Raw genomic sequence first — 26,875 nt, 5'->3', positions numbered from 1 at the left:
TTTTATATTACAGTATTCAATTGTAACATAATTTTAACGTATCTCATGTATCATTACAGTAATGTATTTTATAATGTGTTTAAATGTGTTTTACATATTTTAGGCACATGTATGTAATTGTTTAATTTGTACTTAAGGCAGATTGATGGCACATAGATGCCAAAACTAGTACCATTTCATATGTGATTGCATCACAATTAAATGTTATTGTATTGAATAGGTGGACCGTGAAAGAATTTTAATTTACTGTACTCCCACTTCAATACAGAACCCAATGAAATTCATAACTATAAGTAGCAGCAATGATTATGAACTTAGATCCAAGAAGTCGAATACACACGAACCAACTGTTGAAATAAATAGTAAGGTTTCTTCTCATAGGGCACAGAAAACAAACATTTGTGTCCACCTGTTTGTTCTTGGTGCGTTTTCTGATTCAGAATCTGATTCTGAATATCAGGAAATAGAAAGTAGGAAAAGGAAGAAGAATATGCATAAGTAGACAAAATCCCTAAGGAAGAGAAAATGATCTAGACAAGAGTATGTTTCTCCCAGTGGAAAGAATGGTGCAAAGAGGGAAAAGAAACCACCTTGTAAACCTAATATGAGGTGGTAATGTACAACAAAGGTATCTGATGACGAAAGGAATAAAAATATTCAACAACTATTGAAATGAAAGTCAGACATGGAATTTGAAAAGACAGAATTATCAACAGTTGACACACTTAAGTCTTCAAAGAAACACACCAAATGATAATACAAGAGAGAACAAAAGACAAATGTTTATAAGCTCCTATTAAACAATGACAAGAAAATAAAAATCTGCAAGACAATGTACCTCAATACGTTGTCAAGTCAGTGAACAATTTAGAAAAACTGCACAATCATGAGGAACTGGAGGACTGGTGAAAATTGACCAGAAAGGAAAACATTCACCGGCTACCGAAACTGATCCGACTGATGACATAAAGAAACACATCGTCAAATATCCAGCATGCACCAGCCATTACAGCCTAGAAAGAACTCTGAAACAATATTTAGGTTTTCACTTAAATCATCATCATCATCATTTCCCTTTATCCAGCTGTAGCCGGGTAGGGGCAAATATGGTTCCTCTCCACTTTCTTCGGTCTTTCCACCACTCCTCCTCCAACACTGTGTCCCTGTCCAAGTTTCTTTCTATAATGCTGCGTTGGATGGTATCCTTCCATCTCAATCGTGGTCGTCCACGGCCTCTCCTTCCTTGGATTTGCATTTCCATCACCTGTTTTGGCATTCTTTCGTCACTCATTCGCTTTACGTGCCCAAACCATCTTAGTTGGCTCTTCTCTATTCTATCATTCATTTTTTCCACTCCAATTTCTTCCCGGATTTTCTCATTCCTTATTTTGTCTCTACTCTTCTGTATCATACTCCTCAAGAACTTCATTTCGGCTGACTGTATTCGACTCTCATCCTTCTTTGTCATTGTCCAAGTTTCAGCTCCGTAAGTTGTTATGGGTACGTAATACATCTTGTACATAGTATCCTTTGCTTCCGTTACACTATGATAGAAACAACTTCCAGCTTGAATCCTTTTACTAATCTCAACATCCAGTCGAGCATTCTCCATTAATTTACTCCCCAGGTATTTAAACGTTTCCACTACTTCCAGGGGCTTGTCTGCAAGTCTAATCTGACCTTTCCCTTCTTTCTCCCCTCTAGTCATAACAAGAGTTTTACTCTTTTCTACACTTATTTTCAATCCACATTCTTCAATCTTCCCATTCAGCACATTCAACTGTTCTTTAACCTTCATGTCGTCTTCTCCCCAAATCACAATATCATCTGCAAATAACATTATGTTTATTTCTCTTCCTCCATATGCTGCTTTGGCTGTTATCATGATGTCATCCATTACTATTGTAAACAGGATTGGTGATAGAACACTTCCCTGTCTCAGCCCACTAGTTATTTTGAACCAACTTGTCCTGCCAACTTGTGTTTGCACGCAACTACAACATTCCTTATACAATGCCATGATCATTTTTATTCATCCCTGTCCAATTCCTTTTTGCACCAGACTGTCCCAAACTTTCGTCCTGGGGACACTGTCATATGCCTTTTCAATATCAATGAATGTCATCACCATATCATTCCCGTACTCCCAATGCTTTTCCATTTAGTTGTCTCATAATGAAAATGGGCTCTATTGTTGACCTGCCACTTCTGAAACCAAACTGATTTTCCTGTATCTGATTCTCAACCCTCAACCTTATTCCACTTTTCAGTATCCTTTCCATTATCTTAGCAACATGGGATATTACAGTAATTCCCCTGTAGTTCTTCAAAACTTTATCACCTTTCTTGAAAATTGGGATGATTATTCCTTTTTGCCAATCCTCAGGGACCTCCTTATTCTCCCAGACATTCCTGAGAACCCGACATGTCCACTGCAGGCCTACAGTTCCAGCTGCCTTTATCATCTCCACTGAAATTTCATGTATTCCAACAGTTTTTCCATTCTTCATCTTACTGCCATTTCAATTTCATTCCTTGTAATTTCCTTATCCATTTCTTCAACAACTAATTGCCTTTCCTGGTCGTCCATTGAATGACTATCATCCGTTCTTATGCTCAGCAGCTTCTGAAAATATTCTCTCCATCTATTTCTTATTTCTTCTGGGTTTGTTCAAATTATGCCGCCTTCATCCTTCACAAATCTGGTGTTCACTTGATCTCTCTTTTTGTTTCTTAAGATACCATACAGTAATTTCTTGCTGCCCTGCGTATCATCTCTCAATTTCTGTGTGAATAAGGCCCAGCTTTTCCTCTTTTCTTCCTCCACTACTTTCTTGGCCAAATTCTTTGCCTCCACATATTTTCTTCTACTTTCTTCAGTCTTACATGTTTTCCATGCTTTCCACGCCATTTTCTTTTCCTTCACTTTAATCTTTACCCTATCATTGCACCAGTGTGTTTCTTTGTCCTTCACATTTCCTGATGTTCAACCACACACCTTTTCTGCACATCCAACCAGTGCTTCCTTAAATCTTTTCCATTCCTCTTCAACATTCCCCACCTCTGTCCTGGGTACTAAGGGTATTTCCCTTTGAAATTCTTCTTGTATGCTTTTCTCCTTCAACTTCCATACTTTAATTCCTTTCTCTCTTCTTAATTGGGGTTTTTCAATCTTTCCAACTTTCAATTTTGCTATCACAACTCTATGGTCTCCACCAAAGGCTTCTTCAGGCATGTTTGTTACATCTACAAGGTTCTTCCGGTGTTCTTTCTCTATGATTATATAATCAATCATGGTCTTTGTCTGTCTCCCCAACCATACCTTGTAATCTTCTGACTGTTCTTCTTCCTAAACCAGGTGTTTCTAACAATCATTTGATTCCTCATGCAAAAATCCACCAACAACTCGCCTTCTGGATTTACATTTCCATATCCAAAGGGCCCTACAACATCTTCCTTTCCTTGTCTTTCCATTCAAACTTGTGCATTTAGATCTCCCATCAATAGTACTTCCTTATCTTGTATCTCTCTCTCCACTTCCTCTAAGAAGTCCTCTAGATGTTCATCTATGCAACCAGTTTGTGGGGCATACAACTGAAATAGATCTTTCACGCCATTTTCAAACTGGAGTCTCATCATCATCATCATCATCCTATCGCTGACATACTTTGTATATTCCACATATTCTTGGCTTTCTCTTTTTTAAGTATGATGGCTACTCCATTTTTTGCTTCAGGTCGTCCACTGTAATACAGCCTGTATCCTTCTCTCAGAGGGATCTCCCCTGTACCCCTCTACTTGGTCTCGCACAGTCCAAGTATGGCTATATCTTTTTCTATCATGAAGTCAACCAGTTCTTCTGTCTTTCCCGTCAGTCTCAGTACATTTACTGTTGCAATTTTGATGTAGTTTGGTGTTGGTTGCCCATTTTTCACAGTTCCCCCAGCACCCGAAGAGCTGCGCATCGCTTTTAACAGGGGACGTCCTAACCTTTTCCGAGGCACCATATCGGATTTGTCCATATAGGCTATTGTTACGATGGGCTCGCCACACCCAAAGGCATTTTGTACCTACTGCCAGGTTCAAAATTAGGCCGCCCCTAACATGGAGACAGGTGCCTTTCGTAGCCGCTCCTCTGGAGAATAGACGCTACGGGTATGCCCCTTCCGCAATCTCCGCCGTACCGAAGTCCACCTTCTCGCCGTAGATGCCGTTGAGGTCTTCACTCATAACCCTGAGCCGGGTCGGTGTGCTCTGGGACTCACACAGGCAGGGGCGTCACTCCCTGGGTAGGGCTGCCTCCGAAGAGGGTCCCTACCTGCTACCCACTTCACTTAAATATGAGTACTATATATAAATGAGTAACACAGAAGCAAAGCCAGTTTTTGAAGCATGGTAATTTGGAAAAGTTTAACCCAATCAATGTCAAACCCCTAAATATATGCTGTGCGGTGACAAGCCGCCCATGCTAAAGCGATAAATTTAAGTTTTTGTGCAGTGCTCACTTTGCTAAGCCAATAAAAATAAGTGCAGCAACCGATCAGTTCGAATGTTGCGCCAGAAATTCAGTGATCTTCTAAGGAAGAGATAGTTCACTTTTCTTCGTACTTATGTTAGATTTTATTTCCTAGGATCGATGAAATATGCAACTTCTATGCTTCCATGGATATATCGTGAAAGAAGACATGCCTTGGCAATGACGAAATTGAACAGTTTTCAGTTGATAGTGATGCGGAAAATAACTTTCTTGACATTGGAAGTGATGAATATGATGACAATGAAAAAGACGTCAGTGAGGAAGACGGTGAAACGAATTGACCTCCACCTGTGAAATAAATAAATAAATAAATAAATAAATAAATAAATAAATAAATAAATAAATAAATAAATAAATAAATAAATAAATAAATAAGAAATAAACCTAATTTTCTTGAATTGCTGGTCATTTTACTCCAATACTTCTCATTTTCTGGTCACGCAATTCTTCAGGTGTTGGAGACACTATATTACGTGATGATTCTCTGAAAACCATTTCTTTCTCTGTTTGTTCAGTTCTGCACTGGTACAGGTTAGTTAGGAGGCTATCAATGAATATTCCAGGAAGGTCTTACCAGTTTACGCAAGTTCTACAACTACAGAAGTTGAATGATGCAAATGTGAACTGAAACGTGTGTTTTTTGCAGTTGCAATGCCCAAGATAGGCTGAAAAACCGTTGTGTGTCACCCGTACAATCTAGGGTTGTGTGTTATACCTCACTTTGAACAATACCGCAGTAATGTCCATTCTTAGACATCGTTGTAAATTTATGCTTAATTTCAATTTAGTACCTAAAATGTCAGTTAAATAACTAGTAAATTTATTTTTCAATAACTGCATATTCTTGGGAAAAAGCAAACACAGAGGGTGTACGTATACATAACAAACATAGCCCTGAAAGGGTCAAAATCGCCTCTTCCGATGAGTAGCACACACTGTGGATGCATTTAATCGCCCCAGCCTACAAGCAAGGATATTCAAATCAGGGGCGTGCAGAATATGCCGTATGTAGATCAGCTACACGGCTGCGTTGAATCTAGTTATGAAACGGATGAAAGAAAGAAAATGACATTTGTAAACAATGCAGATGAAGAACTGAGCATTGGCGACTCTGTTTCAGTGAAATGCACAACGAAAACTCAGATCATCTATTTTGCTGGTAGAGTTTAATAAGTACAATCTCCTTCAGGAAGCAAAAAGTTGAGAAAATTCCACCTCCCAGATGTTGCTGATGTACTTACTGTCGAACAAAAAGATCTAGCCACCAAATTACCCTGTCGTCCACAACTTGGTGTTAGAAAGTGAATCTAACCCATCATCTTGGTCTTCATCTACTTCTTTGTACATTATTCACCTCAGTAACCTATCCTCCTCCATTCACCTCACATGATCACCACCACCAAAGCTGTTTGTACATACAGCTTCAACCATCAAGTTCATTCCTAATATAGCTTATACCCCTTAATTCTAAGCACCTCCTACCATTGTTCCCACCTACTTGTACCAGCAAATCATTGAAACTACTTTCAAGTGTGTTACTTCTACCTTATGAAGAAGGTATCCTGAGTCCACCCAGCTTTCACACCCATAAAGCAAAGCTGGTCTGAAATCAGACCGGTGCAAAGATAATTTCGCCCGGGAGCTCACTTCCTTCTTACTGTTGACCGCAACTGCAAGCTCTCTGCATTAGCTTTACTGCACCTTGATTCAATCACACTACAAAGGGCACTAGGAAAGTTATGCAATGCGCAAAAACAGTTGACTGGACACCCCTGTTATGGTGAGGGACGAAAACGGGAGTGAAAACTGGGCTAGAAGACAGCAAGGCGCGATTTTCCCACCAGTTGTTACCAAGCAGTGGGAATGAAAGCAAGTTGAGATGTCAGTGGGGTCTAAAGGTGAATATCGCGCAATTATCCTCTACAATTTTGCTCGTGGATTAACTGTTGACCAGTGCCTGGAGGAAATGACTCCTGTGCTGGGAGAAAGGCTGTCCACATCGGACAAAAATTTTCCGCTGGTACAAAGAATTCCAGAGGGGAAATTTTTGGGGTTGAAGACAAACCTCATTCTGGGCGACCGTCTGAATCAGTTACTGAGGAAAACAAAGCTGTGAAAAAAATTCTGCAGCAAGAGAGGCGGATGACATATCGGCAGGTAGAAGAGACCCTCCACATCTCTGAACCAACTATTCATCCACTTCTACTTGACCATCTCCACGTTAGAAAGGTTTGTTCCCTTTGGGTGCCCCATTCACTTTCAGAGGAACAAAGGCCACATCCAGTGAAATGATGCCGAAAAAGGCTAAAACAGTTTGAAAATGGGACTTCGCGTAACGTCAATAGCATCGTTACAGGTGACGAAACTGCTTTATTATTACGATGTCCCAACAAAATCCCGGAAATAGGTGTGGCTGTTTGAAGATGAGGGTACTCCTGTGACAGTGCAAAAGTCAAGGTCAGTGAAGAAAAGAATGATTGCAGTATTCTTCACTAAATGGGGCATCCTGACTCGGGTTGTGCTAGAAACACAATGGACAGTTACTGCGAAGTGGTACAGTGAGACCTGTCTGCCTCAGGTCAACCAGGCTCTCTAGCAGCTCCATCCAAGTTCACAGCTCAACACTCGGCTCTTGCATCACGACAATGCTACAGCATATCGTGCTAATGTAACAATGGATTTTCTTGCCAGATCGGGGTTGACAGTGCTTGATCACCCTCCATACAGTCCTGATCTTGCCCTATATGACTTCGCACTCTTCCCAGACGTGAAGATGAAGCTGAAAGGGCGGCGTTTTGCATCCAATGAGCAGCTTCTGGCAGCATGGGATCAAGAGTGTGAAAATGTAACCGAACAAAAGTGGCAAAGTTGGTTCAGTGACTGGTTTCGACGTATGGAGAAATGTATTGAGTGTGGTGGAAATTATTTTGAAAGAGTCTAAAGCGTTCACACACATTGCAAAACTTTCCTAGTGCCCTTTGTATATTACCACGCTGCGACAACACACCCTAAATACTTAAAATTATCTACTTGTTCAAGCTTTGTATCACCAATCTGACTTTCAGTTCTATCAGATTTCTTAGCTACTGACAATTTAGTGAGGTACAGGCTAATTTTCATATTACACTCATCGCACCTATTTTCAAGTTCCAAGATATTAGACTGTAGACTTTTGGCCCAATCCACCATTACCCCCAAGTTGTCCACATAGGCCAAACTGATTATTACATTTTTACCTAACTGAATCCCTCCCTGCCACTTAATACTGTTCAGTAGATTATCTGTGTAAACTATGAACAACAAAGGTGAAAAGATTGCAGACTTGTCTAACCCCCTGTAAATACCTTGAACCAAGAACACATTCTATCATCAATTCTTACTGAAGCCCAATTGCCCACATAAATGCCTTTGATTGATTTTTATAATCTACCCTTAATCCCCTAGTACGGTGAACATCTTTTCCCTCTGTACTCTTATCATATGCCTTCTCTAGAACTATGAAACATAAATAATAAAATAATTTAACATAAAAATCCCTTTACTTATTAACACTAACAGGTGACTATACCTCCAACTGCTGAGTATTTCTGAGAGTTTTGCAAGCAACTTTTCATAAAATCACACAAAAAACGACTAATATTGTCGTTTTATTCGTAAAAAAAGACTATAGTAAGAAATCAAACTCACCAATTTAGTACTTTAAGGGTGTATCGATAAAATATTCCACACCTAAATAGTCCATGAAGTTCTAGGCAACACAGATGTTAAAAAAAAAAAAAAAAAAACAGCTTTATCACCGTTATGTTTTATACAAAATGTGCACCAGTTTATGCTGATTTTTCACTTTCTTTAATTGTTGTAAAAATAAGAGAAATAAAAAAGAACAAAATAATATACATGCACATAACTCCAGAACACAGACTGTTTAGGTGGACACATCCTCAGCATCTCAGGGTTGCTTATCTTTCTTCCTACCTTGAGGGGTCCCCAGTAATGTTCTAATTTATGCTGACAAGGAGGTAGAAGACAGTGGTCCAATGTGAAAGAAGGTTGAAGCCTAAATCTCTCAACAAAAAGCAATAGGGACAGCAATGTCACAATTTCTTTCTTTACATTCATTGCTGTCCTTGGAGCTTTTTGTCAATGGACACATCAATTACATGCTACGCAACAGAACTGACTGCGTTACATTTTTTACCTGCAATTGAGCAAACTGGAGACAAGCACAGCTTCCTTCCTGCAAGGAGTACTGGCTGATGTAAAAATTATAATTTCTTACTTTCAGAACATCATCTCTCTCTTCTTTATTTTCTAAATCGAATAGACAGCCACAAATTTCACTGCTTCGTGATAATTCACTCATTCTACATGCAAATACGAGGGACATGTGTAAGGCAACAGCAACAAAGATGTAAGGTCTTTCTTTTTTGCAATTATGCCAACCTTTTCCATGAATCTAAATTACATTACCAATGTGTTATAATTATCAACAGACTTTCCTCTTTAAAGCGATATAATATCTGATCAATACATTGATAATGAAGGATGACAGAGGTACCAATTTTTAATCCCCTTCGCCCGCCACCCACCCAAACCCCCGGCCATGAAATTTTCGAGCGAAATCTATAGTATCTCCTACCTTCTCGGATAATGATATCCCCTTTGCCCCTCCCGACAGCAACCTATTCTGTAGTATTTCATATTACGAAATAAAATTTGCACATTACCAGTTAGTTCTGTCATAAAACATTCTTTGCAACTTGTTCTGCACTCAGCAGCTGCTTTTCAGTGTGGATTTTCTTGAAGCATACTTCCACCTGTGATGGCATTTTCGCTTTCTGAACCGTATGAGTTTCCAGTATAAATGTGCTAATGTAGACCTGAATTCCCTCCCGATTCGTCCTATCAACAATGAAAACCCTTCCTGTGGGAGAGTGACTGTCAGGTATACTTAATACTGCACAAATACAATATTACCTAAGGTTTTCTAATGTTGAAGAGATCGTTCAATCACAATGATTTTTAAGGCTCCCAAGTAGCAAAAGGAAGTGACAATCGATATATCGTTGCCAACTCACAAGCGTTGAAATGAGGAGGGTTGAGCAATAATGCTTGAAAGGATTTTTTTCCTGCTTTCCTATTCTTTGCTCTACAAAATTACTTTTTCTTGATATTGCAGCTTTTTCGTAATATTTTCCCCTTAGACCATAATGCCATAATCGTGAGGTGAAATCCGTAATAATTACGGATAATCCAGCATAGTTGCCACCTCTGCTATCATGACATTAGTAACCACTGACATAATGCGCCATAAATGCGACTTTAGCGGTAGAGCTACAAGGAAATACATCATAATCGCAGCGTTTACTGGTAATAGGGTTAACCCTTTTGATCTCAGGCTATTTTCACCAGTCAAGCCCAAAACACTCAGGCCATTTTTCATGATTATGCATGTTAAAACGTAAAAAATTGCCGTATAAAGAAATCCAGAATTACAAAATAGAAAAAAATCACAGTGGTACACTATTTAATATCGTTTTAGGAAAAAAATATCCCAAAATTGTTCATGGCATATTTTATTACAAAATAAATTTTGAAATTTGAAAATATATTACAAAAAATAAAAATCGGTTTTTAAATACTAAAAATGTAGTATGTTCTTTAGTGATATTGTTGTTCAGTCCCTCTGAAAATAAGAGCATTTAATTCTGTATAACATGATATAATGTAGTTTTTTGTATTCTTGTTTAGTCATTAGTTATAGCATCTGACGTAAAGAACTGTACACGTACCTTCCGGAGTCAGCATTTGTGTTTTGGAAAACATTCTCCTATCATCAGTACCGCTAAAATCCGAATCAGTTCTTCTTTATCTACAGCTTTTCCCACACCTGTGGGGTCGCGGGTGCGAACTGTGTCGCACATGTGGATTTGGCTCGTGTTTTATGGCCGGATACCCTTGCTGACGCCAACCCTATATGGGGGGGAGGTAATCACTATCGCGTGTTACCGTGGTAGTTTGTAGCATAGTGTGTTGTCTGAATATGAAGAAGAAAGTGTTGGGACAAACACAAACACACAGGCCCCGGGTCAGAAGAATTAATCAATGGCGATTAAAATTCCCGACCTGGCCGCGAATCAAACCCGGGCCCTCTGAACTGAAGACCTCAATGCTGATCATTCAGCCAATGAGTCGGACTGAAATACGAATCAATATCGGCTATAACGTCACCGTCATCGTCTAAAGCATCTAAATAATCCAAAACATTGGAATTATTTAGCCTAGAACGTGGCCCAGCCATGTAAAAAAAATTAGGGCTACTCGTGGCACAAAAATCTAATAACACAAAATGTTAAACCAAAATTCACTTGAGAACACCGATAAATGTAGAATATAAACAAAATATAATTAACAATAATCTATTATTAAAATGGAAACAATAAAACGAAGGAAAACACGTATTTTGAAGCTTAAATGAGACTGTACTCACAAGCAGCACACTTCAACTCGCCATGCGGTGAACATACGCGGTTTGATAACTTCATTTGTTCCAAACAGGTGAGCTTAGTCTGTCTATCTCTCGAGAAAAGTGTAAACCAAATCCAAAAGCTACTATTGATGTGTTTTCCTGACATCTGGGGGTTCAATAAGGTACTTATACAGCCATCCGAACACAAAGCCGATAGATCGGCACGCTGAGTGTTTTAAGCGATACCACCCGAACCGATAGATCGGCTCGCTGAGCGTATAAGAGTTAATGTTTATCCAAAATCACCCATGCAAGTCTCAGAAGTAATCCAATACTAGGAGAGACATTGGAGAAAAATATTGCTATCTGTTTTTGAATGCAGCATTCATAATTATCAGACAAATCTCACGATGAAATTCATACCGATATCAAACCATGCAGCTTCATGTTTCACCAAGTTTCATGAAAAATTCAGCACAACCCTGAAAGGGGAAAGGAAAAATATAACTGACCAATGTCAAATGTCTCCCTCTACAGATGATTAGTTTGAGAGAGTATACAGATTAGGCCAACCATTCAGGTGGCTGCCCCTACAATGAACATGTACCCTCCACAATGGAGAATAAAGGTTGAACAATTCTTTGACAGCATCAAGAACTGCTTGATCGGTTGTGAAGCGCTTAGTCTTCATGGCTTTCTCCAGCAGCCCATGAAGAAAACACCAACTGTCGACTGTTAGCATGCTGCAGTAGAACCAAGCACACTCAAATTTTTCCCAGCCAAGACAGCTCCTTTGCACAATCTGCCAAGTTGTACTGTTAGGACATAACAATGCAACACCATATTATAACTTTCCCCCCTCTATTTAGCAAGTGGATGTCTCGGACTGAACACATTCTGAACTGTTAATACACCACCAAACCCTGTGATCGTGCTATGCATGTTCTGGTTTCAATTGAACAACCCTTACACAAATACTTCACATCGAGTTTTGTCATCACTACACAGCTATACTACTGAATCACCAATCTAATGACCATCCGCTGCAAAATGTTTTCCCTTCAAAATATCTTCCCCCTTGCTGTATGTAGGCTTCCAGAAACACCTCAGTACAGAAGATACTACGTTTGTATAGACCTTCATCCTGCAGCATGATTTACCGTTTATCTGCTGTAAAAATTCTAGCTTTTTTCTTGAAACAAGGTTATCTCCACAACTGCCACTGAAGTGAATCACAATATGCATAATAGTATTAAGCCAGTAATCTCAATGATAGCAGCTCAAATTAAATAGTAGCTTTTTATTTAAGATACCATGCACCTGTTAGTGGCTGAAATGCTTCGCTACAAGCAAAACTCTGCAATGGAGTGTTTTTCTTCTCAAAATCAGGAGTTCACAGATTTAAATGCAACAACTACAATTCCACATATATAGGCCAAACCGGACTTAACTTTAATATTAGATATTTGAACATGTTAAAGCTTTAAATTATAATAGATTCTCTGCTGTAGGACAGCATATACATCGATTCTAAACACAACTTTCACTAACAAGACATACAAATAATCTATATATATAAAATAAAGAGTTTTGTCTGTACATTGCTCATAATTTGAAAAGAATGGTATTTCATCAGCCATGTCAACAGTAGGAAGGAAATGCACTTTTTACTTTTCCGTAATTTCTGTCTGTATGTATGTATGTATGTATGTATGTATGTATGTATGTATGTATGTATGTACACGCATCACTAGAAAACGGCCAGAGAGAACTCGATGAAAATCGGTATGCAAAGTCGGGGAATAAGTCGCTACAATCAAGGCCATAAATCATTTTATTCACGCTGATAGAAATCGTAGTTTAGGGGAAGGCCTGAAATTTAATTTTCAAATATTTATGTTTTTTGTAATCCTATCCTCTGCGAACCATGTGACCTTGTCGCGGTGGGGAGGCTTGCGTGTCTCAATGATGCAGATAGCCGAGCCACAGGTGCAACCATATCGGATGGGTATCTGTTGAGAGACCAGACTAACGAATGGTTCATCGAAAGGGGGGTAGCAGCCTTTCGATAGTTACAAGGGCGGCAGTCTAGATGATTTACTGATACGGCCTTGTAATAATACTCAACATGGCTTAGCTGTGTTGATACTGCTACACGGCTGAAAGCAACGGGAAACTACAGCCGTAACTACCTCCCGAGGACATGCAGCTCTCTCTGTATGAATGATGTACTGATGACGGCTTCCTCCCGGGTATAATATTCCGGAGGTAAACTAGTCCCCCATTCGGATCTTCAGGTGGGGACTACACGAGAGGGAGCGATCATCAGGAAGACGGATACTGACATTCTGCGAGTCGGAGCGTGGAATGTTAGAAATTTGAATCGTTGTGGTAGATTAGAGAATCTGAAAAGTGAGATGGATAGGCTAAAGTTAGATGTAGTTGGTATAAGTGAAGTACGTTGGCAGGAAGAACAGGATTTTTGGTCTGGCGACTACCGAATTATCAACACAAAATCAAACAGGGGAAATGCAGGAGTTGGTTTAATAATGTATCAGAAAATAGGGCAGCGGGTAAGCTACTACGACCAGCACAGTGAAAGAATTATTGTCGTCAAGATAGACACCAAACCAATGCCCACCACAATAGTGCAGGTCTATATGCCTACTAGTTCAGCGGATGATGAAGAAATTGAAAGAATATATGAGGAGGTAGAAGATTTAATACAATATGTAAAAGGTGACCAAAATCTAATGGTGATGGGAGACTGGAATGCAGTGGTAGGCCAAGGAAGAGAAGGTAGTACAGTAGGAGAATTTGGATTGGGACAAAGGAACGAAAGAGGAAGTCAGCTGGTTGAATTCTGCACTGATCATAATTTAGTCCTTGCCAATACTTGGTTCAAACACCACAAACGACGGCTGTATACGTGGACGAGACCTGGAGACACTGGAAGGTATCAAATAGACTTCATTATGATTAGGCAGAGATTCAGAAACCAGGTGCTGGATTGCAAAACTTTCCCAGGAGCTGACGTGGACTCCGACCACAACTTGTTGGTCATGAAATGCCATCTGAAGTTGAAGAAATTGAAGAAAGGAAAGAATGCAAAAAGATGGGATCTAGACAAGTTGAAAGAAAAGAGTGTGAGGGATTGTTTCAGGGAACATGTTGCAAAAGGACTAAACGAAAAGGCTGAAGGAAACACTTTAGAGGAAGAGTGGAGAGTCATGAAAAATGAAGTCAGTAGGGCTGCCGAAGAAATGTTAGGAAGGAAGAAAAGATCAACTAAGAATCAGTGGATAACTCAGGAGATACTAGACCTGATTGAACGACGAAAATACAAGAACGCTAGAAATGAAGAGGGCAGAAAAGAATACAGGCGATTAAAGAATGAAGTGGATAGAAAGTGCAAGGTAGCTAAGGAAGAATGGCTGAAGGAGAAGTGCAAGGATGTCGAAGGCTGTATGGTCCTGGGAAAGGTAGATGCTGCATACAAGAAAATGAAGGAAACCTTTGGAGAAAGGAAATCTGAGTCTATGTAGTATTTATCGATAGGACCACTAATTACAAATATCTGAGAATTAAATTATAGGCCTCCCATAAACTACAGTTTGAGTCAGTGTGAATAAAATTATTTACGGTCTAGATTGTAGTGACTTATTCCCCCATTTTACATACCGATTTTCATTAAATTCTCTTCAGCCGCTTTCTCCTGGAGCACGTATGTACATACATACACACAGACAGACAGACAGACAGACAGACACTACGGAAAATAAAGTGCATTTCCTTGTTACTCTGGACACGACCGATACAGAAATACCATTCTTTGTAAATTCTGAGCAATATACAGACAAAACTCAACCCTCAAACACACGTTTATAATTTTACTTTTACCGAAAACGCTCGGCAGCAGTAAGTCTACAGTGTCACATTCTTAGTATCTACAGAAATGCGCCAATTAAAAGCATCAGAAATCAAGAAAGAACAATCTACATCAGAGTTTGAAACAAGTCAAGGGTGGATTAGAAGGCATACCACAATTTTACAGTGTTCCTACTGCATACAAAGAACACCGTTTTCCTTCAAATGCCATTCTTTTCAAAAAATTTGTCTGCAAAATAAAAATTCATAACTGCTTTCCCAAATTGGAAACGCAGATCAGACGCCCATCCATTTTGAAATGCCATTGGACAGTACTGTGAGTGTTAAGGGGTCAAAAGGTTACCATCAGAATGGGTGGTAATGAAAAACAGTGGTGTACAGTAATGTTATGCATACTTCCCGATGGAACTAAACTTCCATCGCACGCTGTCCTGAAGAGAAGGACACCCTGGTGCATTGCTTGGCAGGAAAATCTAGCTTGTTATCGACAGCTACCATGGTCACACAATACAAGCTGTGGAGAAGCAAACCAAGGATGCAAAAACCAATCTAGAAATAATTCTGGGGTTACAACCATGGGATGTCTGCGTAAACCGTCCGTGCAAAGCAGCCTTGAAACAGCTGTATACTGAGTGGGTGGTGGCTGACAATCGTGCAAGGACGCCAACTGGTATTATTAAGCGCCCAGAAATTCGACTGCTTTGTTTGTGGGTAAAGGGATCGTATCTTTGGTGACCTCACCCGGAATAGTTTCCAGAAGATTGGAATTTCTAATGCTATGGATGGTAGCAAAGATGACGCTGTGTGAGTAAGTGGTGGTCAAAGTCATACTGAAAGCTTTGACGTTTGTACTTCTGATGATGAATGAAGTGTTTACTATCGTCCTATGATTGGTAATTTTTTCTGTGTGTGTTCAAAATAGTTTAGTGGGTTTTATTTCAAGAACACTTCAAAACTGTACAACTATTTTAAATTCATGAAACATAGATAGTGAAATGACATTCTTGTTGAGTAGCAAATATTATAAATTTGCGTGAATTTTTTTTTTTTAATTTGACCATAATACAGTGTGCAGTTCTTATTCAGGAGCGGGTAATACTTGGGATTATATGGTAATGTGCATTTCAAAGTTCCTATCTTTCTATGCACGACACTTTTACACCTAGGTAGCTTGGCACACAAGAGCCCAGCAGGAAACAACAATTGAGAATATGGCATAGCCCAATTTGCCCTCTAACTTTGCCTTTCTGTCTGAAGTTCACATCTCCCCACCCTATTCCCTATGGAGCTCCCACTGGTGAAGAGAGGGTGGTGCTGATCATTTCTTCAAACGGAAATACAATTGGGCAGCCATAATCTACACCAACACAGAGAATCAGTTCACAATAGACTGGTAGAGATTAACAAAGTTACCCCTCTTTTCATCCTTACATACTTTGTACTCTACTCAGGTCTTAATAAACTACTTACCTAAACAAGCCCTCCTTTCTAGAACAAATAATTAATCTCAATTCAATAATCTACGCCCCTTGTATACATTCCCAAATAAGATGTATCAAAGCAATTCATGTCCCACCAGTCAATTTCTCATTTTAATGATGTTGGCAATTAAGGTAAGTCTCCAGAGGATATATTCAATGCTAGACGAGTACAGAAATGAAACTAAGAAAGTATAAAGAAAGAGAAAGGAAGAATTAGACGCTGCACAGGAAAGGTCCGATCACAAACAGCACTTAACACAAGATTCAGGACAAGAGCAAGCACAAGCAGTAAAAAAAATTTAAATGACCTACCAGTTCATCATGAGGTGTAAAATATGTATGAACAAATATGACAGTAACATAAACATTCTTACTACAAACTAATAAGATATATTTGAAATTAATGCCTTAATAAACTGAACATCAAGGTACACAGCCCACATACAACTTAAGACTGGTGATACATTCAAATAAAAAATAAAAAATATATAATTATGGTAAACTTAAAAAAAAAATTATAACCACTGTAACGTAAGGAAATACCATGTCGGAAAACTTCAACATAGCAAACATGTTATGGATACAATGTAAAATTATCAACATGGAAAAAAATACAAAATGTGCATTAAAATGATTCTAATTTGTGTGTATATTGCTTTTTTTAATTTCCTTTCTAACACTACCTAGTCCTTAAAGTAATTCGCAAAAGTTGTCAACCATAGCAAAGGTCGTTAACACATCACCACTGGCACATTGCTTATACGGTTAACAAAAATAATTTTATTAACAATTCTCATTCTCCAAACATCTTTCTTTATCTACCTACCAAACAAGCTTATGCAATATTTGTACGATAACCTATGATTGTATTAAAAAAGGACATGCATAAGTTTACCATCTTGAAACAATAGCAGTAGAACCAAATAGAAATTTACAACTACTGGAGTAACCATCTTACGCAACATGCTGCCTGTCTATAAATATAGCATTTCTCAGCAATGGTGAATAGTTATGCAAATAATCAACTCAGGAAGAATAATTTTAACTACAAATTTCATTAATATGTCAATGATAGAGTACTAACAACCATACATTTTAGAATATGATCTTGTACAAGAAAGACTGTACATCATTAACCCTTTGAGGTCCAATTAATTTCCTGCCTGAATCCTGCAAGACACCAATTTAAAATTGGACAAGTGTTGGAAATATTTGTATTTAAAAAAGGGGGGAGAGGGGGAGGAAGAAGCTGAATTCTTACATTAAAAATATGAACTGCACATTTCTTTATTACCCATTATGTAAAAGAAATTACTAGCAGAATTTTGTCAAAGTGTGGTACTTCCAGAAACATTTGGTTCTGACGAGGGAAGTACCCCATGTCGAACGGCTAAAACTGACAGAAAGTGGGCTTAAAGCATACAGTTGTACCTATGTTAACCCATTTGTGCTCAATGGGCACTTTTGTGCCCTCTAGGAAATTTAACTCATTGCGGACCGTGGACGGCGTATGACGTATAAGCTTGCTCCTATGCTGCGGGCCATGGACGGCGTAAGACGTTTAATGTTCCGCGCTAAGCAATGCTGTTTATATTCGTCATCTATGCATTCTTACACCTTAGTCAGCATTACTGGTTGTAGCAGGAAGTTGGTTGACCTTTTTGAGATAACCCTCGTGTTGAGTGGGCTCATGTTTATCTTAGCTGTTATAGCGGGAATATCTCAGCTCTTCTGCGCGCCTCAAGACGGTACTTGAGATTACAATGCAGTGCGTGTCGTTCTTACCGAGTGTAGTATAATGGCTTTAAAACAAAGTTTCTTACGGAAGATTAATTATTAGATATTGTTCACAGTGATTATTCTAGTGATGAACTTATTCCTGAAATAGACTCAGATAGTGAAAGCGAGAGTGACAAAGAAATTCCGATTCCCGAATTCGATAGGCCTATAGATCATCCTAGTTATTGCCCACCCGTTCCACCATTTACAGAGAATTCAGATATAAACGTTCAAATATAAAATAAGCAGGATATTTTGAGTTACGCGAGTATTTTCATGAATGACGAATTTTATCAGTATGTGTGTGAGCAGACCAATTTATTCGCGAGTCAAGTGATAAGTGCGGTGCCCCGGCCTTTCACAGAGAATTCATTCACGCAATCGTGGAAACCAATTAGTATCAAATCCTGATATTAAAATGTACTGGACCGAAGACCCTGTTTTTCATACTCCGATATTTTCTAATACAATGTTCCGAATACTCTTCCGTCATATTCTTTCATGTCTTCACTTCAGTGAAAGTAATCATTATGCCGAAAATATAGAGAGGCGGTATAAAATAAGACGTATTTTGAAACCTGTGACAGCAGATATCACACCCTGAATATTTACTAGAGGTAAGCACAAAGTATCATTTTTCTGACATTTATAGGTTAGGAGTAATTGTAAATTGTATTAAGTGATGCACGTCAAGAGGGCCGGACATGAAAATGGCTGGTCCAGGCATTCAAGTGTCCTGCTCAGAAGCAGGTACTGAATGTGTTAATTGTTAGAGGAATGTACGATGCTTTAAATATGGCTGGGCATTCTCAGCAAGAAATAGACACAACAATGAGCATGTATGCGTGTGTGCCTATCAACTATAACATTTGATCACTTATTGACAATTGTAAGGAAGGATGTTTGGAATGCCATCACAAGCTCCAAAGACAAGGTAAGCTTCATACACACTATAATCTGTCTAATTGAATTCTTAGCTGAGAAAGATCATACCAACATGTGCAATGATATAATTGTAACTAGACTGTGTCAGAGTGATTCAATGAAACGAAAAAATTACGGTGGGCATGAAATTGCCCATTGGACATGAGTCCAACAAACATGTTTGTAACCTATTAGGCATTTTTTACCAAAGTAACTACAATATTTCTGGCATATAATGCCTGAAGATATGGTTGTCCGACAATTATCTAAACCTTGATACAAAATAATTAAGAAAAAGATCCAAATATCAAAATCAGATTTTAAAAAATGTTTTTGATGTCAGTATGTTTGTTGTTTCTGTTGAATTTCAAAGGATAACTAGCCTGCTTATGAAGCACCCTTGGTCTTGTTTCTGTTATGTTCCTGCACAGAATATTACCATTGTATCTCAACATCCATCTTTTAGCACATGGCATTTACTGTGCCAAAGATAACTGAGAAGCTTCAGACTCTAGATATGCCAGATGCTCTTGATGCTGACGTTTGTATTGAACCTCATGAAAGTGTAGCTCAGATGAAGATTTGGACAACACTTCTACAGAAGTATGACACCGCTCTGAAGACACCAGGGCCAATGCGATATTCTTTGGAAAAGCAAACCTGCTCATGAGACCCGTGAAAGTCATCTCATCAAAAAAGGTCAAGCTAAAAGATGTGCCCTTTGTCACAAGGTGAAGACGGTAATGGCTTATGAGAGAAGCCAAGTCCCACTTTACAGATATTGCTTTGTTGAATATCACAAAGAGAAAACTTTTGTGTCATATACTCTAAACGAATATGATGAAAATATCAGATTTGTTAACTTTGAGACTACACTCAAACGTTAGTTGAAATGGATGATATAATAAAAGATTTGTAAAATAGTGTCTGTAATGAAATAAGAGAGTTATATAACAGTAAAGAAATGTAATTTATCATTATCAACTACATTTATAATCAAAATATCCTTCTGTGGTATTCTAATAGGACTCGTGATCAATGGGCACTTTCATACCCACACCCGTATTGCGTGAAGATAACTATATTTGAGGAAATTACTCTAAATTTAATAAATATATCTCATTTTGACTTAATAAAATGATTATAATTTTAAAAATCAAATAAAAATTTCCAGGCATAAATGGGTTAATAGCTATCAAGGCCATTCATCTATTAAAGTATGTGTTCAGTCGCCAGCGCCATCCGACAGTCAGCGCACAGATCGTGCTGCATTGGGGATGTACACGCAGTGCCTGTTAGTCCGTTGCAGTGTGTCATAGTATGGTGCACACACAAACGTCCGACATGAGTAGGTGGAAGCCAATCAATCCCGTGAATGTTGTGAAGTTGCTGCGCAAAAAGGTACTCTAACGCTACACACTGGATAATGAAGATGTAAGTGGAGTGGAGGATGGGCCATTTGCATGCATGTTATATGATATAATAACGCAGAAATGCAATGGATCTGTAACAGAACCACATAATGACACATTGGAGAGTAATGGTGACTGTGAGGCAGACGGCGTAGAAGAAACAGCACACAAGTATGAGGGTTTCAACCTACCGACAATCCAGCAGCCGAAGGAACTACACGTAACAAGTGATTTCACTCCTTCACCCCCCAAAACGTGTACGAACAAGTGTGATACGGAGTATTGATAACCAAACTTTGGACAACATTTATGAGGATTATTATAATCGCAGTTACAATTCTTATAAGAAACTAATGAAGCGTTATAGCTGTATTAGGTGGAAAACAAACTGCAAGGTGATTTTAGATTATGTGATGAGCAAAAGGCAAGACCCAGGTCTGTTCAAGGGAAACAAAACATTAAAATTGAAGGCTTTAAAAGAGTCTGTAAAAGCACAATTTGACAGAGCTAGAGATACATGGATCAGTGGTCCACTACTGTCACATTCAAGCGTGGACTCTGGAGGCCACTAGAGCAGTTTCTCTGGACAATTTTTAAGATTCATTGCATTTTTTCAGAGCCTTCAAAGACGAATATATATATAATATCTTGTCCAGACATATCACTATGTTCATGGTTCGCAAAGATATTGAAGATGAGCATGTTATTATACAAACAGCAGAAACATTTGTGGCAGACGTGAACATGTTTATACAAGACACGAATATATTGAAGGAATGCATGTGGAACAGTGATTAGAGCCAATTTTTTTTATGAAGTAACGTCTTCTGCAACTCTTTCAAACGGAGGAGAAAAATCAACAGTTGGTCTGGTACAGTCTGTGAATAGTTCTATGCATAGTTACATAATAGATATGGCTGTGTCCATGAATGGCAAATTAAAGACCAAGCTTTACATTTGTCTGCAGGAATGTTTGGTCCGAAGGTTGCAGAGAAAAAGACAGCAATGTGTCCACAGAACATCCATGCCGAAGCGAGTAAAATTGGAAAAATGACTAAAGCACATATGAAGAGCTTCTTTCAATTCGGTTCTCGCTGAACATGTTGGTGAGAGAGGTCTATTACTTTGCGATTCCTGGTCAGGACACAAAGACTACAACGTCATTTAAGAATATTTTCCAAATACATATTACAGTAAAGATATTGCCACCAAAGACAACTAAATACTGTCAACCTCTGGATGTATATTTTTTCAGGCAATACAAGCTCTGCCAGACATCTTGTTGGTTTTGTACGTTCGCAAATGGATACCACGCAGGCCACGTTACATGATCGATACTTCATCATCCGTCTTCACTCCATCATCTACAACCAACTATCTGCACCGAGATACAGACCTAGGTTAACATACTCATGGCAAAGATCAGGTTATGATGTGGATGTTCGTGTTGCTTCGTTTGATAATGTGATCACTGTGGCATTTGAGCTTGGACTATTGCCATGCGGGAACATTGTAAATAATGCAGTATGTCTACATGTTACCTTCGTTAAGTGTGCATACTGTTCCATTCCGCTGTGTTTTAATCACTTCACTGAAACACCACGTTTACACTTCGACGTCAAGCACACTTTTTGTTATTTGCTTTACATCGCACTGAAACAGATAGGTCTTATGGCAACCATGGGATAGAAAAGGCCTATGAATGGGAAGGAAGCAGCTGTGGCCTTAATTAAGGTACAGCTTTACAGCATTTGCTTGCTGTGAAAACGGGAAACCACAGAAAACCATCTACAGGGCTGCCAACAGTGGGATTTAAACCCACTATCTCCCGATTACTGGATACTGGCCGCACTTAAGCGACTGCAGCTATCAAGCTTTGTCAACGTCAAAGGACAAAGGACAACTCAGTATCTTCTACTGTGGGAAAGATGACTACTTCAACACGGTACTGCATATGTTGAGTTCTTGTTGCAAGCACGTGTTCAACCTTTTGCCGGATGATACTGCACCACATCTGTTTCTTGTTACTATAATGGTCCAAAGTACCTGTTGCACGGTAGTTTCTGCTGCGAATTGTGTTTTTGGAATCTTCGTATGCCGTAACGTCCGAACATTGATTGTACACTAATGCGGGGTTTTACAGATAAATGCCCTTGATGAGTAGTAGAACAGACATATCTTTGTATGTTAAGTGCACTTCCAATCGATTTCAGCCATTCGAGCTGGGGTACTTCCTTTGTGAGTTATATAGACAGTCTCCCAATAAAATGAAGTCTCCTTTCAATGATCACCAAAACTACCAGGCTCGTCTCCTGTAATAGGAGGCATGTATTTCATAGCACTGTTGGGAGAAAAACTGAAAAAATTGCAGTCACCTTCATTCATCACCTCCCCCCCCCTTCATATTTTTCATCAATGTCATCAACTGATGTTAAATATTTCCATTTCCACAGGGAACTTCAAATATTTGTCATGAATGAGAAAATTCATAATTCCAACATAATTGGTCTATCACTCTGTGGATCAGCGGTAGAGTGTCTGCCTCCGGATCCCAAGATAGCGGGTTCAAACCCGGCAGAGGTAGTCGGATTTTTGAAGGGCGGAAAAAAGTCCATTCGACACTCCGTGTCGTACGATGTCGGCATGTAAAAGATCTCTGGTGACACATTTGGTGTTTACCCGACAAAATTCATTAAATCTCAGCCATAGACGCCCAAGAGAGTTTCAGTTTACTTGGTCTGCCATCTAGTGGGGGCCTAGAGTAAAACGGAACGTCGAAATTGACGAGCAGACAGCCAGATGGCGTCAAATTGAAATGTCTGCACACGGTAGCTGAGGCCATACGATTATTATTATTATTATTATTATTGTTATTATTATTATTATTACTACTACTACTACTACTACTACTAATTCAAATTAGACATTTTTCAGCCAACTCCCCGGTTGCCTCTGTTTCACCCCAGTGTGCCAATTTGGGCTCATAATGTTAGTAACTAGCACACCTACCAAAATGAATGGCTAGCGCAAGTAGTGGTAGGTGTTCTAATTACCAACTGATGAGCCAAAATTGGCAAACTGGGGCAAAATGCTGGCAACCAAGAGCGAATTGGATGCAAGATTTACTATTTCCAACGAAGGACCAGTGATACTGCAAAACTAATGTTAGTTTCAGAAACCACCAACAAATCGATACCGCCACTGTCACACAACTGTTTGTAAATATCATCACGTTCAATGCCACATCTGGGCGTCATGATCACAAGTAATATAAACACAACAGTAACAGGAACAAACTATCTCCAAAGAAAAAAGCAATTCAGTTCAAATATTTTAACAGGAGATGGCAGCACAAAATTGAGAAATGCCCAAGCTCTACACTGCACACAGCTTGGCAGCATTTTCTCTCCAACGTACAAAACGTATAACTTTAACAGTTGTGTCGAACTAGGTCAGGCATACGACAGGAACAGAAAATTCACACAGTCGGACACAGTCCGATATTAGACCCCAAAGTGTTAAACACGGCTGCGTCAAAATCCCATTTTACTTTCACAATTCATTAATCTCAATCATTACAGAAAATCATAACTTTCAACTGGCCTATGTGTACCTTTGTAACAGACCCGTTCTCATCTTTCAAGACATTACCTCTATTACGAAACAACCAAGGTAAGAACAGGTACATTCCAAATAGTTCAAATAGAACTGCTGTAAAAACTCGACATAACACAACTTTCAATGCATGCCTTCAGAAAAATATTGTAATACATGTATACACTATGATCAAGTATTCCAAAGATCACCACTATAAAACTGGAATGTGAACATGTAGTGAACTTGTCACCCAAACCTGGCAGAAGAAAATAGCCAGTTTGGTTGGTAATAGTCACTTTGCTCTCCTTTCTTTTTGTCGATGGATTAGTTAGAAAATACCAGTCCACCTAAGATAAGAAAGGGATTACTTTCAGTAAGACATTCAAACATCTACTAACCAATTCGCTTCTGTTTCCTTTCCTTCTGAGTCCCATAGTAGGTGAGGATCTTGAATGCTGGACACCATTTCTTGAACTCCATTTCCCAGTTTAACATCACAGATGTAGGAACTATGATTAAGTGCGGACCCCAGTTACCTAAAAAAGGAAATAATATTTATCATATCTCAATCTCGAAACAGTATTTAGGCAAATTACCAGGGGACTTAATTTAGAAAATATTTTACAGCAAAATTACTTGCTTTATAGTATTCGGCACGTATGGCTATACACTAAGGAATATAACCACCCTATTCTCTTTCTTTCACGACTCATCACTGCTGCCAACATGACTTATATCTTGAAATCATGATACATACCCATCAACTAACCTCAATGTAAGTAACAACAATAAAGGTTCCCTTAACCAATAAATAATTATAATCCCAAGTTATGAGTTTCATTATAGTCCGTATTGACAACTGATCACTATCATAGGCTAGAGAAGGTAGACTCTTCTCTACCCTTTGATAGCAATAAATGATTAATTAAGATGTGCGTAATTAAGTTAGTTTTCAAACTCAATGAGGAACTATGGAAATAAAAACTCTCCCTCAGTCTCACTCAATTTAATGTTATCTATTTCTGCCTTCACTTTGATATACTATAAAAATATTTATGGTGTTTGCCCAGTGCAAATAATTCAGCTTCTTTCTTGAATATTTGCTATTACTTGTCGGACAGAAGTGAAACCATATTACATGCACTAAGTCATTAAGAATACATACAGGCTAAGTCCGCAAAACATACCAAAGTCATGACAAGAAAAGGTTAGGTTGATCAGGAAATTTCTTTCCATGTCGACTAAATTGATCTTTACAGAGAAGGTAACGTCGTTGCTTTCCTTTTCAGGGGAGTTCTTGCAGATTTGTCTTGCATCATATACATCCTAATTGAATTCTATACACACGAATTGGACAAAACAAGACAGTATTAATAAAATGTTTCGTTCGACATCTAACACCGTTTTCAAAGGCATTATTTGAACATACCACAATTCTATTTACCTGGTATTACCCAAACAGATTTACAATCCTACAGAGAATGAAAATATGCTTTACTTATACCTGCAAATGTAACACTAGTGATTTTCACTACACAGCAGTGGCAGTACGAATAACCCCACAAGCCACGAGAAAATCATGACTACATAGTACCAACATGCAAGATTAACAGTAACAGTAAGACGACGTTTCAGCACGTAGGGTCCATAAACTGCACGGTTAGAGACAATGAATTGAACCCAAAAGTTGAAAAATAACTATAAATCACTACCTTCAGTATTAACAGGGCAGAAACAGTAAGGTTGTACTCTTAACATATGCAGCTACATTTTGATCTAAAGTATTCTCCACCAATATCAATAGAATTTTACAAAAATTCACAGAGCTGTTATATTCACAATTCAAAGAATGCCTTGTGGTTAGATGGGCATATTATTCAAAATAAACTAATATATAAAACCGAAGCAATATCAGATCTAAGGAGAAGTACGACTGGGCAATCATCCTTTCTCAAACAAATCAGTACTGAAAATGGAAGAATGAGGCTATCAGCAAAAGAAAGAGAAAGGCCAAAGAGGGCATGAAAATGAAAATCTCTCTAGGCTTGCAAATCCACTACAAGCGAGTTTGGCCGAGGAGGGTCAAGAACGAAAAGTGAAAATGAGGACCTGACAGAGAAAAGTGGAAGCCATGCCAGGCCCCGATGAGCCCAGTAGTTCCTATCCAACAAGAACAAGTTGAGAGCCGATGGATAGCCCCCCCTTTTCAGTTGCCTCTTACAAAAGGCAGATGATACCGTTGACGTATTACACTGCCCTCCGAGACAGCGGGCAAGCTCGATTTGGGATGAGGAAATTGTAATAATAATAATAACTTAAATGTTTCCACCTTTTCAATACAATATATTCACAAATTTACAAAATTATACGGTACTAGTTTCGACCCATCTAGGGGTCATCATCAGCCGTATTGGAGCAAAGATCATTTGTGGCGAAATCCTAAGACAATATTATTTTAAAGAATAACAAGTGAAATGAGATGTTATGGTAATAGTTAATAATACAAGGAATATACATAATAAGAGGTTTTTAACAAAGAATAAAGTATAAATGGGGTGTTGTAAAAATTATAATCATGGAAATCAGTAAGTTCTTGTATTGAAATGAAATATGGCTTAGGAAGAGGGCTTAAGGTGGGGCTGAAGGGTGCGGGAGAAAGTGTAATTGTCTTGGAAAAGTACCTTTGATTAAATTTAGGATTGAGTTTAGGTTGGCTGCATTATTGTTTCTGAGGAAAGTGATAAATAGATCGAAGAGTATGTTGGGTTTCTCTGAGATTTCATTGAGA

At 38.7% G+C, this 26,875-nt stretch overlaps 1 protein-coding gene across 1 annotated transcript in view; it reads right to left on the bottom strand.

The window, feature by feature from the left end:
* The window catches only part of dom (domino), a 485,316-nt gene that overhangs the window by 288,374 nt on the left and 170,067 nt on the right, over nucleotides 1–26,875 (bottom strand). The window contains exon 14 of the mRNA XM_067154429.2: nucleotides 24,486–24,623. Coding sequence (XP_067010530.2) covers nucleotides 24,486–24,623 — 138 coding nt within the window. The remainder of the gene's footprint in view (nucleotides 1–24,485; nucleotides 24,624–26,875) is intronic.

The sequence above is a fragment of the Anabrus simplex genome, chromosome 10 (assembly GCF_040414725.1).
Source record: "Anabrus simplex isolate iqAnaSimp1 chromosome 10, ASM4041472v1, whole genome shotgun sequence".
NCBI classification, from domain to species: domain Eukaryota; kingdom Metazoa; phylum Arthropoda; class Insecta; order Orthoptera; family Tettigoniidae; genus Anabrus; species Anabrus simplex.
The sequence above is the reverse complement of the archived record's forward strand: the minus strand, read 5'-3'. Positions and strand labels throughout refer to the sequence as shown.